At 38.2% G+C, this 17,933-nt stretch overlaps 1 protein-coding gene across 1 annotated transcript in view; it reads right to left on the minus strand.

The window, feature by feature from the left end:
- Nucleotides 1-17,933, minus strand: part of PRKDC (protein kinase, DNA-activated, catalytic subunit) — a 242,091-nt gene that overhangs the window by 163,587 nt on the left and 60,571 nt on the right. The window contains exons 28-31 of the mRNA XM_059394562.1: nucleotides 10,516-10,610; nucleotides 8,941-9,040; nucleotides 7,688-7,821; nucleotides 4,043-4,297 (exon numbers count right to left, since the gene is read on the minus strand). Coding sequence (XP_059250545.1) covers nucleotides 4,043-4,297; nucleotides 7,688-7,821; nucleotides 8,941-9,040; nucleotides 10,516-10,610 — 584 coding nt within the window. The remainder of the gene's footprint in view (nucleotides 1-4,042; nucleotides 4,298-7,687; nucleotides 7,822-8,940; nucleotides 9,041-10,515; nucleotides 10,611-17,933) is intronic.

Genomic DNA, 17,933 nt, shown 5'->3' on the forward strand with positions numbered 1-17,933 from the left:
TTGGGAGAATAAACAAAAAGAAAGTGGAGAGAATTTGCTCAGGCTGGAGATTAGAACAAAGCCCTGTGCTATTGTTCTATTAGAAGAAGTTGTATCCCAAATTTTTTTAGAAGAAAAAACACTATGTGTATACAAAAAATAAAGTTAGATACTGGGGCGCCTGTGTGGCTCAGTGGGTTAAAGCCTCTGCCTGCAGCTCAGGTTTTGATCCCAGGGTTCTGGGATCAAGCCCCGCCTTGGGCTCTCTGCATAGCAGGGAGCCCGCTTCCTCCTCTCTCTCTGCCTGGCTCTCTGTGATCTCTGTCAAATAAATAAATAAAATCTCAAAAAAAAAAAAAGTTAGATACAATGAAGGATAAAATATGAGTATAACAAAGCTTTAAAAAAGATTTTTCTGAAGGTATTGTTAAGATAAACTAGTTAAAAAATGTTGAGAGGGTAAAAGTTAAAAAAAATAGAAGAAAAAAATAAAATTACAAAAAATTAATTAACTTTGCAAGACTAAAGAATCATGGGGCGAAAGCCATGAATTCCATGCTTTGCTTTCTCCTCCTCTGGAATACCGCTATTCTCCTTGGTAAGTGAACTTGGTTGTGGCTGGATTTCTTGTGGATCCTCTTGGGGAAGGACTAGTAGTGATTCTCAAGTGCCTTTGCCTGAGGCAGAATTGTACCGCCCTTACCAGGGGCCAGGCTACGTAATCCACTCTGGTTGGCTTTCGGGAGCTTTTGTTCCCTGAGCGCTTTCTGTAGAGTTCCGGAGGATGGGAATGAAAATGGCGGCCTCCTGGTCTCCAGCCCAGAGGAGCTGAGAGCTTGGGGCCCTACCTCAGTGCGCCCTCAGAGTAAAGCGCTCCATCACTCCTGTCTCCCTGGCCTCCAGCTGCGCTACAAGCTCATCCAGCCTGTGACCAAGTGTCTCTGTCTCTGGCACACAGCCCCACCTGAGTCTCCAAACCCCACAGATCCCTGCGCTCTTCCAGGGGTGTCTCCCGATCTCACAGAGCAGTGGCCTCTGCCACAGATCACAATTTAAGGTAACCCCGAGTTGAGAGCTCACTTCTCGGCTCTATCTTTGTAGCCAGCTTCCCTCCTTTAATACCTGTGAGCTCTGCAACACTCAGATACCTCCAATCCTTCTGTGACCCTGCAGGACTGAGACCACGCTGTCCCCGGGTGGGTTTCACCCCGGAATAGTCTCTGGAGCGATGTCACCCCGGAATAGTCTCTGGAGCGATGTCCCTCAGTGGTGCAGACTTTTAAAAGTTCTGATTCTGTGCTCCGTTGCTCTGCTGCTTGCCGGGAGCTGGCCCTTCCCCACCGCAGTCTATCTTCCTGTCACTTTGGATTCACTTCTCCACAGGCCCTACCTTTCAGAAAGTGGTCGATTTTCTGTTTCTAGAATTGCTACTCTTCTTCTCTTTGATCTCCTGTTGGATTTGTAGGTGTTCACAATGGTTTGATAAGCTAGCTGATCTCCTGCTCCCTGATGTCGTTTCAGCCTGCTAATTCTCCACCACCTTGACTCTGCCCTTCATACATTTTTAAAGTAATGCTAACAGTTTTATGTTAAAATGCCCACATTTATGATATACCAGAAATTATAACTGAGAGCAATGAGGAATAGAAAGTACATTGTTTTTAATGTCCCCCACTCCTCACAAGGTTAATGAAAAGGTTGAAGACTGCTTAATTGTGACATCTTTGCTTAATTTAGTAATATGTGACCATTTAAATTAGCTTAAGGTACATTTACTGACATAAAAAGACATCCAATATGTTAAGTTTCTGTTTAAAAGTTAAGTTTCTTTGTAAAAAGCAAATTACAGTAAAGCATGCAATAACTGCACTATTATAAAATAAAAATTAAAATATTACATGTACAGAAAAAGTTAAGAAAAGTATATGCTACACTTAGTGTTTTTCACTAGGTAATGCAATTAGGGGAGACGGTTTTACATATTTCCTATGCTTTTTTCTTGTTGAAATTTTCAAAAATGATATATGAGATCTCATAAAACGACAAATTTAAGGTAAGGTTTGCAAGTGAACGAACAGCATTCTGCTGTTAAAGTTTCAGAACTTATCTGACCTATCCTTTAAAATCCCATACTAGAATCATGCAGAATCCCATGCCAGAGAGTCAGATCTTGAAAGCATAAAATCTGTTTTCCTGAACCCCAGAATGTGTGTACGCACATACATTATACACTCCCCACTATGTCTGGCTCCAACTTCTTCAAGCTAGAAGGACAACAAGATAGCCTGGTTCTTTCTCCCAAATTCCTGAAATACAGACTTCACTCTGATAGAATTAGAGACTGGTAGTTTCTTTAGTCAGCCACCAGAATGGATTCTCTGACTACATTGAAAATCATCTAAATGATAGAACATATCTAACAGGGAAGTTGAATGTCCAGCCCATGAGACAGGATTTAGGTGAAACCCTTGAAGACTAAAACAGCCTGCTTAGACAACCTCGAAGCCTAGAGCAACTTGTCTCTCAGCTATGGTCTGCTCCAGATACTCTTCTAGGAGAGACACACCTTCCAGGAGTCATATCCAACTTCCGAGGTCCCATTTAAGTCACTAGAAGGATGAAGTCTGCCATCTCCTTCTTCTAAGCATGGATTAAGGAGCACACAAAATACCCCACCCTGCATTCTATCCTCTATAAGCAACACTGTCATCATACTACAGTAAAAACATTAAGGAACAGAAAAATAGAGACATACTACTCAAAAACCATGGACTAAAATCACAGAACAGACCCTCATGTCAGGAAGAATTCATTTATTTCATAAACTTTTTTTAAAGGATCTATTTGTTTATTTGAGAGAGGGAGAGAGAGAGAGAGCATGAGCAGGAGGGGCAGAGAATGTGAAGCAGATGCAGCATGGAGCATGGAACCCAACATGGGGCTCAATCTCATAACCCTAAGATCAGACCCAAGATAAGACCAAGAGTCAGCTGTTAACTTACTGCACCACCTAACTGCCCCAAAAACTTTTTTTTTAAGATTTTTTTTTTTTTTTTTAAGTAATCTCTGTGCCCAATGTGGGGTTTGAAATTACAACCCTGAGATCAAGAATTATATGCTCCGGATGCCTGGGTGACAGTTGGTTAAGCTCTGACCCTTGATTTCATTTGGCTCAGGTCATGATCTCAGGGTCATGAGATCAAGCCCTGCATCCAGCTCCACATTGAGTGTGGAGCCTACTTAAGATTCTTTCTCTCCCTCTGCCTCTCTGCCTTTCTCTCTCTCTCCTTTCCTCTCTGTTTTTCTACCCTTCCCCACGCTGCTTGCACACTCTCTCTCTAAAAAAAAAAAAAGAGTTGCATGCTCTATCAACTGGGCCAGCCAGGCACTCAGGAAGAACTCTTTTAATGTGTTATATGCAAATGAAAACCTCAAAAGGTTATTTGATAAAAGGGTCATCAAGAACCTGTAAACACTGCTTCTCCCTCTGCCTCTGCCTGCCATTCTGTCTGCCTGTGCTCGCTCTCTCCCCTCCTCTCTCTCTGATAAATAAATAAAATCTTAAAAAAAAAAAAAATTATACTGTAGATCCAAAAAAAAAAAGGGACGCCTGGGTGGCTCAGTTGGTTAAGCAGCTGCCTTCGGCTCAGGTCATGATCCCAGCGTCCTGGGATCGAGTCCCACATCGGGCTCCTGCTTCTCCCTCTGCCTCTGCCTGCCATTCTGTCTGTCTGTGATCGCTCCCCCCCCGATAAATAAATAAAATCTTAAAAAAAAAAAAAGAACCTGTAAACAGGGTACAAAAGTATAGACTTTCGGCTGGTTTCTGTGGCCTCAGTGCTGTCATATATACCAGAACCCTGCCCTCACTATGAGCTTCAAGAATGCAAGGACTAAATTAATTCTCCTTGCTATCACCTTTGTTTCTGTGATTCTGAGACAGTGGTGCCAGTCTAGTCAAACACTGCTCTTTTGCCCAGAATGACTGGGCAAATGACTGCCCAGAATGACTCCAGGTGGAACTGGTGGAACTGGACCACAGTAATGTGTAGGTTTTACCTACCTAGGACCTCAGATGCCTCAAGGGTTTTCTCTTCAATGAATGTGTTGTAGCATTCCAAAGCCGCCAGAAGCATGTCCATCCACTGCAACACAGCTCTCAGGCTGAACGGCCCTTGCAGATGGAAGAGAGTAGGCTGAGCAAGAATGCCTGACAGCCGATCACAATCTCCTCCTCCCCCCTCAAATATGTTTATGAGAAAGGAAGTATCTTTGTTCTTGAGAATATCCTTCAGCCATAAAGAAGGGGATGTGTTGCCTTAAAAAAGAAACAAGATTAAAACACATATAAATAACTTTCACATAATTAAAATTAATCTAGTCTTAGAAATAGCATCCCCCAATAGTAAAAAAAAAAAACAAGAATTAAAAGTCTGATATGTTAACAAACATAATCAGACCAGAACAAGACTGGTAATATCACAGTATGTCACATATAGTTTCCATAAGAGTCCCATATAAAGTACCTACCAGAGCAGCACCATTTCTGAATAAGGGATAATCTGCTTTTTAAAAGATATTTTTCCCTTAGGTATTAATCATTTTCTAAAGGAGAAACACTGAATTGTATTTTGTATGCTCTGAACTCAGGGACTCTCAAAAAGTCAAATCATCCTGATTCTAAAGCAGTTAGAGAAGAATGCAAAACACTAATGTATTTCTGATGTAGTAAAAAGAAGAAATAGTTTTCCTACTGTGTTAAAATACACCTATCAGCACTATATAAGTGAAAGATTTAATATCATCTTTTCCAGTTTGCTTTAGAGAGCACTATTAAACATCCATTATTTTCACTAAATATTGAAAAAGAAAATAAAGAATAAAAATATTATTTAAGTTCTATCGTGAATGTTAGCTGAGTCCTAGAAGAGAAAAAAGGACAGAGAGACAGGTGTAGAGAAAGAAGATGATAAAAGGGAACATGGGGACCAAGAAACAGACCTGGGAAATCACATCTGGATTGCAGGGAACTGTCCCAAATCCCTGCCTCCTTCTCACTCTCCTCCTCTGAACGATGGCTGCTGTCACCATGGCTTTCTGTCCAACATGAGTCTCAGCAGTCCGAAGCCCTTGACACATGTCCTAGGGAAATGTCTGTACCTGTCATTATGGTCCACTGATCTGGGTGTTGCCTAGCACCCCCAACAACAGTGTGCATACAGGACACAGGACTTCTGATCTAAAGAGACACATAACATTGTCCCTTAAAAACCACCGTGGGTGGGCCCCTTTGTGGCTCAGTAGGATAAATGTCTGACTCTTGATTTTGGCACAGGTCATCTCAGGGTTGTGGGATCGAAAGACTCCCCGTGTTGGGTTCCACACTGGGTGTAAAACCTATTGAAAATTCTCTCTTCCTCCACCGCTCCCACCCCTTCTTAAAGAAAAAATAAATAACACACAAACACAAACCACTGAGGGCAGCACTGTTTACAACCAAGACATAGAAGCAGCTCACGTGTCCATCAACTGATGGGTGGATAAGGAAGATATGGTATAAATATTACTCAGACATAAAAAAGAGTGAAATCTTGCCATTTACAATTACATAGATAGAGCTAGAGAGTATTATGCTAGGCAAGTAAGTCAGAAAAAGACAAACACCATATAATTTCACTTATAGGTGGAATTTAAGAAACAAACAAAAAAACAGAGGAGCCTAGGTAGCTCCATCCGTTTAAATGTTTGCCTTTAGCTCAGATCAAGATCCTTGGGTCCTAGGATTGAGTCCGTTGGGCTCCCTGCTCAGTGGGGTCTGCTTCAACCTCTACCTCTACCCTGCTTATGCTCTCTCTCAAATAAATAAAATCTTAAACAACAACAAAACAAACAAACATATGGGGGCAAAAAGAGGCAAACTAAGGAACAGACTCTTAACTATGAAGAACAAACTGATGGTTACCAGACAGGAGTGGGGTTGGAAGGATCAGTTAAACTGGTGGTGGGGATTAGGAGTGTACTTGACATGATGACCAGAAGATAATATACAGAAGTATTGCATTAGTATATTGGATACCTGAAACTAATATGACACTCTATGTTAACTAACTGGAATTAAAATAAAAATCCTAGGAAAAAAAAAAGAAACCACTGGCGGAAAAGATAGCAGAGAGAAAGGTGGATGCAACATTGGAGGGCAGAGAGGAGCATAGTGAAGAAATGTTCATTCCTTTTATACAAAGTATATTTTGGCAGCAGGGCTAGGTGCACCTACTACTTGGCATCCTTTGTGTAACAGAAATTCTGAGAAGCAGAGCTCTACTTATCTCATTGAAAATATTCGAGGTCTCTATTGTAGGCAACTGAGAAGAACAATAGAAATGTCTGGGTCAGTCAACCTGACATCACTAGAAATTGCATGTGCTGCAGGAGAGTCAGAGATCCAACTGGGAGGGAGGTAACGTCTGCCAACTAGCAGTTCCACCCATATAATATCTGGGCCAGTTTCATTTAACAATAAGGAAAACATGCCGCATGCTTCCACCCTATCCAACCTTCATGGACTTTATAAGCATGTTGTAAGAATGACAACGTGTAAGACTAACTTTATTAACTAAAAGCAATAAGCAAATATAAAATACTAGTGGTGTTTTTTACATAATACTCTACATTAAAAATCCAAATACACAATACCAATATATATATAAAATCATAGTAGACAAATATAGATAAATATTTCTAATACAATTGCAATATATGCTATATAAATCTATAGCATATAACATCGTAACACATTCCATAACATAACACAATATAGAATCTTCTAAGTTTTAGAACTATACCAAATAATTATTACCTCTTCTTCTATGAGAAAAAAGCCCCAAAGTGGTACTCCACCCTATTTTCTAAAAAGAAATGGCTCTTCCTCATGTTCTGTAGTGTACCATAACCTTTCTTATCCAGACACCATAGCACCATCTTGGTTCTGGACTCTTGCAACGTGCATTCCACAGGGGGAAGACAGGGCCTCAGTCTGTCCTGAGGCAAGTTTCCCCACACCTACACTACCAAATCTTGGTCTGGACTTAGTGGAGAATATAGAACATTTATTCCTATACTAAAATTTTCAGTAATTATTTCAAGTCTCTAAGAATAGTGTAATGAATAAGAATAAGAATAGTGTAATTGCTTAGTGCAATAGTTACTAAAGAGAATAGGTTCATTGATTTCCTTTAATATCACAAAAATCTGAAATTATTCAGATTTAGCAGTTTAGCGATTTCTTATTAATCACATGGTGAAATAAAACAACTGCATTATTTTACTAACTATTTACTGAATATCATGTTAACAACTGCACTGGTTATCCAACCCTTCTTCATTTCCTTTAAATGAGATAAAAAAGCAAAAAGGTAGTAAAACAAAAAAAAAATACTGAAAAATCCTAAATTTGCTTCCTCTGTATTGTTTGACATTAAAATAGAATTTTATTCTTGCCTTCTATAAATCTTCGAGAAATGTACACCCCATAGTTTATCCTTTGTCATACAACTGATCTATAATGATTATTGAATATCTTGTTTTTTTATTAGGAACATATTATTTGTTACATTCATCTCAATAAAGTTACACTTTAAATAAATACACATCTCTTTTACTACTAGTAAAAGCAAAACCCATAATTTATAGGACATAAATATCACAATACCTGGCAATAAAGGAACAAATTTATAAAAGAGTTCTATAGATTTATGTCGACATTCTGTTTGGGGCCTCCCACAGTGGGCTAACAGCCATTGGACCACATCCAGTAAACACAATGATGCTGCAGGTGGAAATCCTCTAAATAGAGATAACACATTGTATTTAATAAATGCCCAACATTTAGCATTTGGCTGACCCAAGAATCTAGAAACCATAAATTCAAATTTGTCAAACTAATACATGTAGAAACTTCATCAAAAGGCATTCAATTTACTTTTAGTATATTATCATCACTAGTAGGTCCTAAATGCTGCTTACCTTCATTTTTTTTTTTTTATCTTGAGGGAAAAGTTAAAAAACATTTCTTAAATCAACAGAACCAATATTTTCATGTTTCCTTTTCAATGTACCATAAAACAGAGGGGGATTTGAAATCTAAAGCAATGTTTCTCAAACTGTGGTCCCCGATCCAGCTCCATCAATATTATCTGTAAACTTGGCAAAAAGTGCAAATTCTTGGCCCCACCCCAGACCTACTAGAAGATTCTGGGGGCAGAAACCAGGAACCTGTGTTTTAACAAGACCTCCAGGTAATTCAGATGCATGTTTCAGTTTGAGAACTAGTGATCTAGAGAGGTCAAAAGTTAACAACAGGATCTGAAGGAAGCAATTTGGAAAAAAAAAAAAACAGAAAAAATATTATATTAATATCCAATTTATATGTGCCAATGCTTCTGCAGAGTAGTAGCAGCAACCAGATTCCCCAGACATCCTGCACAGATCTGGAGGGGTTGATGCATGGCACACCCCATCCTTTTGGAGAATGAGACCTTGCTAGAATGGAATTAACAGTGAAGACTGGAAACCACTGGTTAGTAAGCCAGCCTTGGCTTTGGGTAGCTTCATTTCATAATTCTGTAATCCCATGACTGTCAAAATGCTACTATTTCAATATTTCAGTTTTTATATTTCAAATTTACTCCATAATAGTTCATGCATTCTCTAGTCAAATAATTCCACATCAAATTCATATTCAAAATTAGTGCAGATAAAATAAATGTCTGTTATAAATTTATACCTTAAACTAAGCATTTTCAAATACAAAGTTTTTTCGTGTCCTAGAAAAGCCCTATTTCCATGCTTTCCTTGTTTAGAAAATTAATTTTTTATGCTGCCACACATTCCTTTCAAATTCTCTTTTACTACTGAGAATTAGTTTTGTTGGGGAAGGAAAAAAAAGCAAGCAATATCACCTACCGTGGCCTACGTCGCTTTTTTACTTTGTTTAAAGATACATGCTTCTTTTCAATGATACGCCTTAGGTGATCAATGGCATCACAACATTGTTGAAGCGTACCTGTTCTCAAGTATAAAAATATATTTCCAAAAGGAGACATATAGCTGATTACTATTAATAAAATGGCATTATAAGTTTATTGACCTAGTTTTTTAACTAAAAAGGTAATTTTACAATAGAGTTAATATTGTTTCATCTCTCAGAATACAAATTTTATAAATAATGTACATTGTCCCAAAACAAAAACAAAACCTACATTTAAGATTGCAGGATAGTAGAGTGCACATGCACAAACACACTCACAGCAATACTGCACCTAATGAGAAACTGCTCCACCAGCCCCCAGCTAGCCAAAGTACAGCCTCACATAAGGGATTTGAGGTGGAAGAGATTCTACAGGCATCACGAAACTCACAGACCAGGCCCATCCTATTTATCTTAATTTAAGGCTATTAGTAAAGGGGCATAAGTTCCCTGACCTCCCCTTCTTCTTATGTAAGTTAAGCCATATGATAGCTTATAATACAGCTATTGTAGAAGAACCAAAGTAAATTAGTAAAACCATCCACAGACATCCCGGGTTATTTAGGAAAGGAGCCTTAGAGAACTTGAGTTCTGTAACCAAGAATAAGCTCTTTCTATGCTTTGAATATGTGGCAGTGACTTTTAGGAGTTAAGTTTCACTTGTTGAAAAAATTCATCTATATAAGCTGTCAAGATAAAGCAATTTTAAACTCTTTGATGACAAGAGCTAAATTTTAAGCATTTTTACCCATTGTAGGCTACCATGAAGGATAATAAAGCTCAACTTGTCTTTTGAAAAAGTAAACAAAATAGATTCTAGATAAGTGAAAACAGTTCTGCTACACATAGCTATGTGACCTAGATCAGTCACTTATATTCTCTGGGTAAGATGTCTAAGAAGACTTTCAGCCCAGAAATTCCAGGATGTTCATAATACCTGCTGGACAGAATGTAACTGTAAAGACAACAATTTATTACTCTCTTGGCTACTTTAAGTCTATTTCTGACTTATTATTTTGTATTATTTCTTAATTATGGTCGAAACAGCTTTATCACAATCTTGTAATGAGATCTATTTTCCACGTTTCAAGCTCGCATCAGTGAGACATTGGCACATCTCAGTGGTTACTGCACCCAGCTTTCTTTACATGGTACAATTGTACATTCTCACATTTCACATCATCGGTGAAACTGGCTGGTTTCATTGGAGCTGCACAATAAAAATGTCCCACCTATCCTGGACAGGATCTCTGACAAGCCAGGGGTCAAGCTCAGTGGCCACCAAGGGCACACCCTGGAAAATCTGTGGGCCTTCAGAGGAGGTGGGCATTAAAGAGGCACCAGTGGGGAATATCTCCCCTTCACACTTACCACGCTAAATGGGAGATGGGAGAAAAAACGCTACTTTATGAGAGACCTATTTGAGGCTTAACCTCTGAGTAGAAAAGCTCTTAGAGATTTGTCAGACAAACAGAATTGGTGTGCAAACAAATAGCTCAGATAAGACCTACCTAAAGATTTCTCATCTGCATGTGCTAAGGCCAGACTTTCCAGATATGTAACCAAAGCTTCAAACACAAACTGTTCTACCAGAGACTCTTCTTCCCTGTAAAATAAAGAATACTGAACCTCACCTAGAAAGCAGGAGTGATAAGGGAAAAAAGTAATGTTATCAAAGAATACATAAATTTGTTTTTAAAAAAATGGCTCAAATGTTTTGAAACATAAAACAACCTAAAATACTTCTGTGAAGAAGAAAATTTCCTCAAGAGCAGACCAAAAACTACATAAAATAAAAGAGGCAACACTGGCTTTTTCTCTGCACACAAGGACCCTTCCATCTGTAGAACTACTCACAGCACATAACCTCAGAACCACTGTTCTAATCACACTTCTACACACCTCATTAAAATTAATAGAAAAGAAGGTCTCATACCACATCCACATTCTTTCAAAATAAAAGAATTTCAAGTGCTCTCACGTTATCCAAAAGTCATCAATAGTAAACATGAAGCCTTTTACAAGCACCTCAGGCAAATGAAAGTAAATAATTCAATTAACAGTGTCTGTGGACCATGGATGGGTGAAGGGCAGAGGGCAGACCTTTCCCTCAAAAATCTGCTCTTTAGTAACACTGGACACTAAATGATTAAGTATAAAATGACAGGACGAGGCACTAAGTCTCAGAGGAGATCACAGAAAAGTACAATTTGGAAGTTCTACTTGTGTGATGAAGTGCTGGGTCACTGCATGCCCCACTGGGAAGGAGCGCATTCCTGGAACAAACGGAACTGGAGTGACGTGCTCAGGACGGAGAGCACATAGAACAAGAATTAGTTTGTCCTAATCAATCAATTAATTCATTAATTAAACACGGTCCTAGTTTCTTTTTTTAAGTTTGAATCCTAGGAGGGGCAGGGCCTGTCAGAGTTCCACAAGCTCCACCTCTCCCCTAGTGTCACACACCATGATCTGACACTAAAAATAAAGGACATTACTGATAAATGTGTGGTAGAGACAAAGACATGGAGGCAAGATTAAAAAAAAACACAGGAGACAGAGAGCAGTTTGTGATGAGACTGCAAAAGTTGGGGAAAGGGGTCTTGAAAGGCCAGGCTGAGTATAACGGTTTTTAGCTTACGTTATTAACACCAACTAAAGAAGGTTAAGTAGAGAAATGACATAACAAAATGATGCCCTAGAACTGTTCTTCCAAAGAAAGGTGTACAAAACAGTTCGTTAGCATGCAGAAAGGAAACAACAAATCTTGTTTTATATTATTTAACATGCAAGATCTCAAAAAATTGATCTCTCCTGCCCCTTTTCCCAAAATCCCAAAAGATTTATTGTTGATCCAATAAATCAACAGTATCCAAAAAGGAAGACACGAGACGAAAAGGAAACAAATTATCAAACACAGGGAAGAAGTACAGGGGACAACCAAGAGGAGAGGCAAGGAGACCCAGACATGACAGGTTGAGTAAGCACCCAAGAAAGAGGCTTGTTAACAGCGGTCTCTGCCAAAACACCACAGTATGGATTTTTCAACTTATACAGAAGATGTCCCAAATTCCTCTCTTAACCTGGCCTACTATGATCAGGTACTTAAAGTTCTTCTCCTGTCCATGTTCAACCTGGATCAGCTGACAGTGCTCATTTATACCACAAGAGAATTTTGCTTTGACATGCTCCTGACACATGGAGGTGAACCAATGGGAACTGAGATTCAGAAGTTAACGGGCAGTCCACACTCTTAGACAATATTTCTCCCAGATGTCAGTGTGGTCTATTTCACACCATTCTGGAGTCCTCTGTTTCCCCAAATTAACATGAACCTTGTCACTCTAATTCTTTGGAATGGGCTCCTGTAAGCTTTCATGGAAGCTGATACCAGTCTCAGTATCCTCTCAGGAAACTCCACCTAACCATGAAAACACTGACATTTACTGCTTTCCAAAATCCAAAGTATGTCACTTAGGGTATAAACATACAAAGGGAAACAAAAAAGACCAACAAAGGAATAAGTAACATAAAGGAAAAATGATTAGTTCAGAGAAGAGGAAGGTCTGAAATACTGAAAATACTCCATTATTTAACATAGGTAGTGAGTATACAAAAACTTTTTTTACTATTAAATAAACTACACAGTGTTTTTTTTTTTTAAACCTGAGGCATACTTGACATATATTATATTAATTCCAGGAGTACACATAACAACTCTGTATTTGTATACATTATAATCTGATCACCACAGTAAGTCTAGTTAACGTTGAGTACAATACAGTTACAAAATTTTTTTCCTTGTGATATGAACATTTAAAATCAACTGTCCTAGCAACTTTTAAATACGTAATAGAGTATTATTAACTATGGTCACCATACTTATAGGCGTACCTTATAGGTACATGTGTACCTTATAGGCACACCTCAGAGATATATCAAGTTTGGTTCCAGGTGACCAAAATAAAGCAATTACCTCAACAAGGGGAGTGAAGTGAATTTTTTGGTTCCCCGGGGCATATAAAAGTTATGTTTACATTACACTGTATATTAAGTGCACAACAGTATTATGTCTACAAAATGTATATACCTTAATTAAAAATACTTCACTGCTAAAAAATACTAACCATCTTCTGAGCTTGCAGCAAGTCATAATCATTTTGCTGGTAGAGCGTTTTGCTTTGATATTGCTGGCTGGTATTGAATGATTAGGTTTGTGGCTTCTCAAGGCTGGGTGGCTGTGACAATTTCTTCAAATAAGACAACGGAGAAGTTTGCTGCATAGATCAACTCTTCCTTTCAGATCCTATTTCTCCATAGCATGTGATGCTATTTGGTAGCATTTCACCCACAACAGAATCTCTTTCAAAACTGAAATCAATCCTCTCAAACCCCACCACTATTTTACCAACTAAGTTTATACAGTATTCTAAATCCTTTATTGTCGTTTCAACATCACAGAATCTTCACCATAAGTAGACTCCATCTCAAGAAACCACTTTCTTTGCTCATCCACAAGAAGCAACTCATCCACTGAAGTTTTGTCATGAGATTGCATTAATTCAGTCACGCCTTCAGGCTTCACTTCTGATTCTGGCTCTCTTGCTCTTTTCACCACATCTACAGTTACTCCCTCCACCGAAGTCTGAAACCCCTCAAAAGTCATCCATGAGGTTAGAATCAACTTCTTCCAAACCACTGTAAATGTTGATGTTTTGACCTCCTCCCATGAATCATGAACTTTCTTAATGGTGTTTAGAATGGTGAATCCTTTCCAGGTTTTCAATTTACTTTGCCTAGATTCATCAGAGGAATCACTCTCTATGGCATTTATAGCCTTATGAAATGTATGACTTAAATAAGGAGACCCGAAAGTCAAAATTACTCTTTGACCCATTAACTGCAGAATGGATATTGTGTTAGGAGGCATGAAAACAAATCATCTTATGGAATCTCTCCATCAGAGCTTTTGGGTGACCAGATGCATTGTCACCAAGCAGTAATATTTTGAAAGGAATCTTTGTTTCTAAGCAGTAGTTCTCAACAGTGGGCTTAAAATATTCAATAAACTAGGTTGTAAACAGATGTGCTATCATCCAGGCTTTGCTGTTCCATTTAGAGTACAGGCAGAGTAAATTCAGCACAATTCTGAAGGGCTGTAGGATTTTCAGAATGGTAAATCAGCACTGGCTCTAACTTAGTCACCAGCTACATTAGCCTCTAACAGGAGAGTCAGACTGTCCTTTGAATCTCTGAAGCAAGGCACTGACTTCTCTCTAGCTATGAAAGCACTAGATGGATTATTCTTCCAGTAGAAGGCTGTGTCACCTACACTGAAAATCTGTTGCTTAGTGTAGGCACCTTCATTAATTATCTTAGCTAGATCTTCTAGATAACTTGTTACAGCTTCTACATCAGCACTTGCTGCTTTATCTTGTACTTTAATGTTATGAAGACGGTTTCTTTCCTTAAACCTCATGGATCCTCTGCTAGCCTGGGACTTTCTTCTGCACCTTCCTTACCTCTCTCACTGCCTAAAGGGGAAGAGAGTTAGGGCCTTGCTCTGGATTAGGCTTTGGCTTAAGGGAGTTTTATGGGTGGTCTGATCTTTTATCCAGACCACTACAATTTTCTTCATATCATCAATGAGTCTGTCTCACTTCCTTTTCATCCATGTGTTCACTGGAGTGTCAGATTTAATTTCCTTCAAGAACTTCTCCTTGGCATTCACTACTTGTCTTACTTAAGAGGCCTAGCTTTTGTCCTATCTTGGCCTTTGATATGCCTTCTGCACTAACTTAATCATTTCTAGCTTTTGATTTAAACTGAGAGATATGTAACTCTTCCTTTCACTGTAACACTTAGAGGCCATTGTAGGGTTATTAGTTGGCCTAATTTCAACATTGGTGTGTCTCAGGAGCCGGAGGAGAGGGAGACAGGTGAAGAGCCAGTCGGTGGACACTCAAACACAAACAACATTTATCAATTAAGTTCACTGTCTTATATGGGAGCGGATCATGGCACCCCAAAACAATTACAATAGTTAACATCAAAGATCAGCATCAGAGGGGGTCCTGGGTGGCTCAGCTGTTAAGCATCTACCTTCGGCTCAGGTCATGATTCCAGGGTTCTGGAACTGAGCCATGCATTGGGCTCCCTACTCAGCAGGAAGCCTACCTCTCCTTCTCCCACTCCTGCTGCTTGTGATCCCTCTCTCATTGTGTCTCTCTGTCAAATAAATAAAATCTTAAAAAAAAAAAAAGATCACCATCAGAGATCACTATGCCAGATACAGGAATAATGAAAAAGTTTGAAATAATGTAAGAATTATCAAAACATGACTTAGAGATACAAAGTGAGTAAATGTTTCAAAAGTAGTGCCAACAGACCAACTCAAAGTCAGTAAGTAAAAAATGCAGTATCGGTGAAGAGCAATAAAGACAGGCACAATAAGGGGCGCCTGGGTGGCTCAGTCAGTTAAGCATCTGCCTTCAGCTCAAGTCATGATCCCAGAATCCTGGGATCGAGGCCTTCGATCAAGTCCCACATCAGGCTCCTTGCTCAGTGGGAAGTCTGCTTCTCCCTCTGCCCCCAACCCAATCTTAAAAAAAAAAAAGCACAATAAAATGAGGCATGTCTGTACAGCCCTACAATTATTTATTTCATAACTGGAAATTTGTACCTTTTGACCCATTTTGCCTATCCCTCTTCCCAGCCTCTGGCAACCACCAATATATTCTATCTATGAATTTACCTTTTTATTTATTTATTTTTTTAAGATTTCACAAATAAGACCATAGGTATTTGTCTTTCTTTGACTTATTTTACCTAACACAATGCCGTCAAGGTCCATCTATTTTTTTCATAATGGCATGATTTCATTCTTTTTTTTATGGCTGAGTAATACTGCATTGTATACATATACCACATTTCCTTTATCCATTCATCCACTGATGTACACTTTCCATATCTTGGCGATTTTAAATAATGCTGCAATAATCATAGGGGTACATGTATCTTTCTGAATGTTTCACTTCTTTTGGATAAATACCTAAAAGTGGAATTGCTTGATCATATGGTACTTTTATTTTAAATTAGTGAGAAACCTCCATATTTTCCATACTAGCTGTGGCAATTTATCAGCAGTACATTCCTATCAGCAGTACACAAGGATTCCCCTTTTTCTACATCCCTGCCAACATTCAATATTTCTTATCTTTTTCATAGTAGCCATTCTAACAGGCATGAGGTTATATCTCACTGTGGTTTTGATTTGCATTTCCCTGATGACTAGTGATACTGATCATCTTTTGTCACCTTTTCATTTTATTGATGGTTTCCTATGCCATGCAGGAGCCTTTAGTTGACATAGTCCCAGATAACTTATTTTTGCTTTTGCTGCCTTTGCTTTTGGAGTTAGAACCAAAACATCATTGCCAAAACTGATGTCAAACACCTTACCACCTATGTTTTCTTCCAGGAATTTTATAGTTTCGGGTCTTATATTCAAATCTTTAATTCATTTTGAGTTAATTTGTGTATGGTACAAGATACTAGTCTAGTTTCATTCTTTTGCATGTGGCTGTCCAGTTTTTCTAACATCAACAGGTAGTAAAGAGATTGTCCTTTTCCTACTGTTTATTCTTGGCCCCAGGGTCAAAAATTAATTGGCCATGTTTGCAGAGGTTTATTTCTAGGCTCTCTATTTTGTTCCACTGACCTGTTTTATGCCAATACCATGCTGTTTTGATTACTACAGCATTCGTAGTATAGTTTAAAACTGGGGAGCATGATGACTCCAACTTTGTTCTTCATTCTCAAGATTGCTTTGGCTTTTTGATGTATTTTTAGTTTCACAAATTTTAGGATTGTTTGGTTTCTGTGAAAAATGTCATTAAAATTTTGATAGGAATTGCACTGAATGTGTTCATGGCTTTGGGGAGGATTGGCATTTTAACAATATAAATCCTTCCAATCCACGAGCATGGTATATCTTTCCACTGATTTGTGTCTTCTTCAGTTGCTTTCAACAATGTCTTGTGGTTTTTAATGTATGGATTTTTCACCTCCCTGGTTAAATTTATTCCTAGGTATTTTATTCTTTTTGATGCAATTATAAATGGGATTGTTTTTTTAATTTAATGTCCTGATAATTGGTTAGAAGTATAGAAATACAATAGATTTGTGTCCTACAACTTTATTGAACTAGTTCTAATAGTTTTTTGGTGAAGTCTCTAGGGTTTTGTACATATAATACTGTGTCATCTGAAATAATGACAGATTCATACATATGTTTTAAACACTCCTCTATACATTGTTTCACAGTTTAAAAAGCTTAAAAAAACATACTAGTTTCAAACTCTAGTCAACTTTCACATAAATGTGCACATGTATACACACACAAATACACAGTTTCCTATCCATCCATCCATCACCTCTCTCTTTTTCTCTATCACCTATCTTATTTTTATAATTGCTTTCCTCAACTTTATCGTAACAGCCATTTCCAGAGAAAAACTATCTGGACCAAACAAAGTCAGGTTCTTCATTATAAAATTACTTGTAATCATCTACTAATACTTTAAAAAACTGATTTCAGTAATAAGTTTTACAATTACCTATGTAATTAATTATTATCTTTTTAAATATGCAACCTTCATGAATGGCTATATCTTTTTATCACCAGGATTTGGCACAGAGCCTATCACATAGTATTCTTAATAAGTAACAATAAATGAATGAACACTACTACAACCTTAGGTTAGGGACTAATGATTTTTTTTTTTTTTTTTACTTCTGAAACAGCTCCTTCACTGATTTCCTCAACCTGTCTTCTATCACTCAGATCTATTCTCCATACAGCTATAGGCAGATGGATTTTAGGAGGAAATTTAAGCATGCAGCTTTCTTCTCCCAAAACTCCAGGGAC

The sequence above is a fragment of the Mustela nigripes genome, chromosome 3 (genome assembly GCF_022355385.1).
Source record: "Mustela nigripes isolate SB6536 chromosome 3, MUSNIG.SB6536, whole genome shotgun sequence".
Lineage (NCBI taxonomy): Eukaryota > Metazoa > Chordata > Mammalia > Carnivora > Mustelidae > Mustela > Mustela nigripes.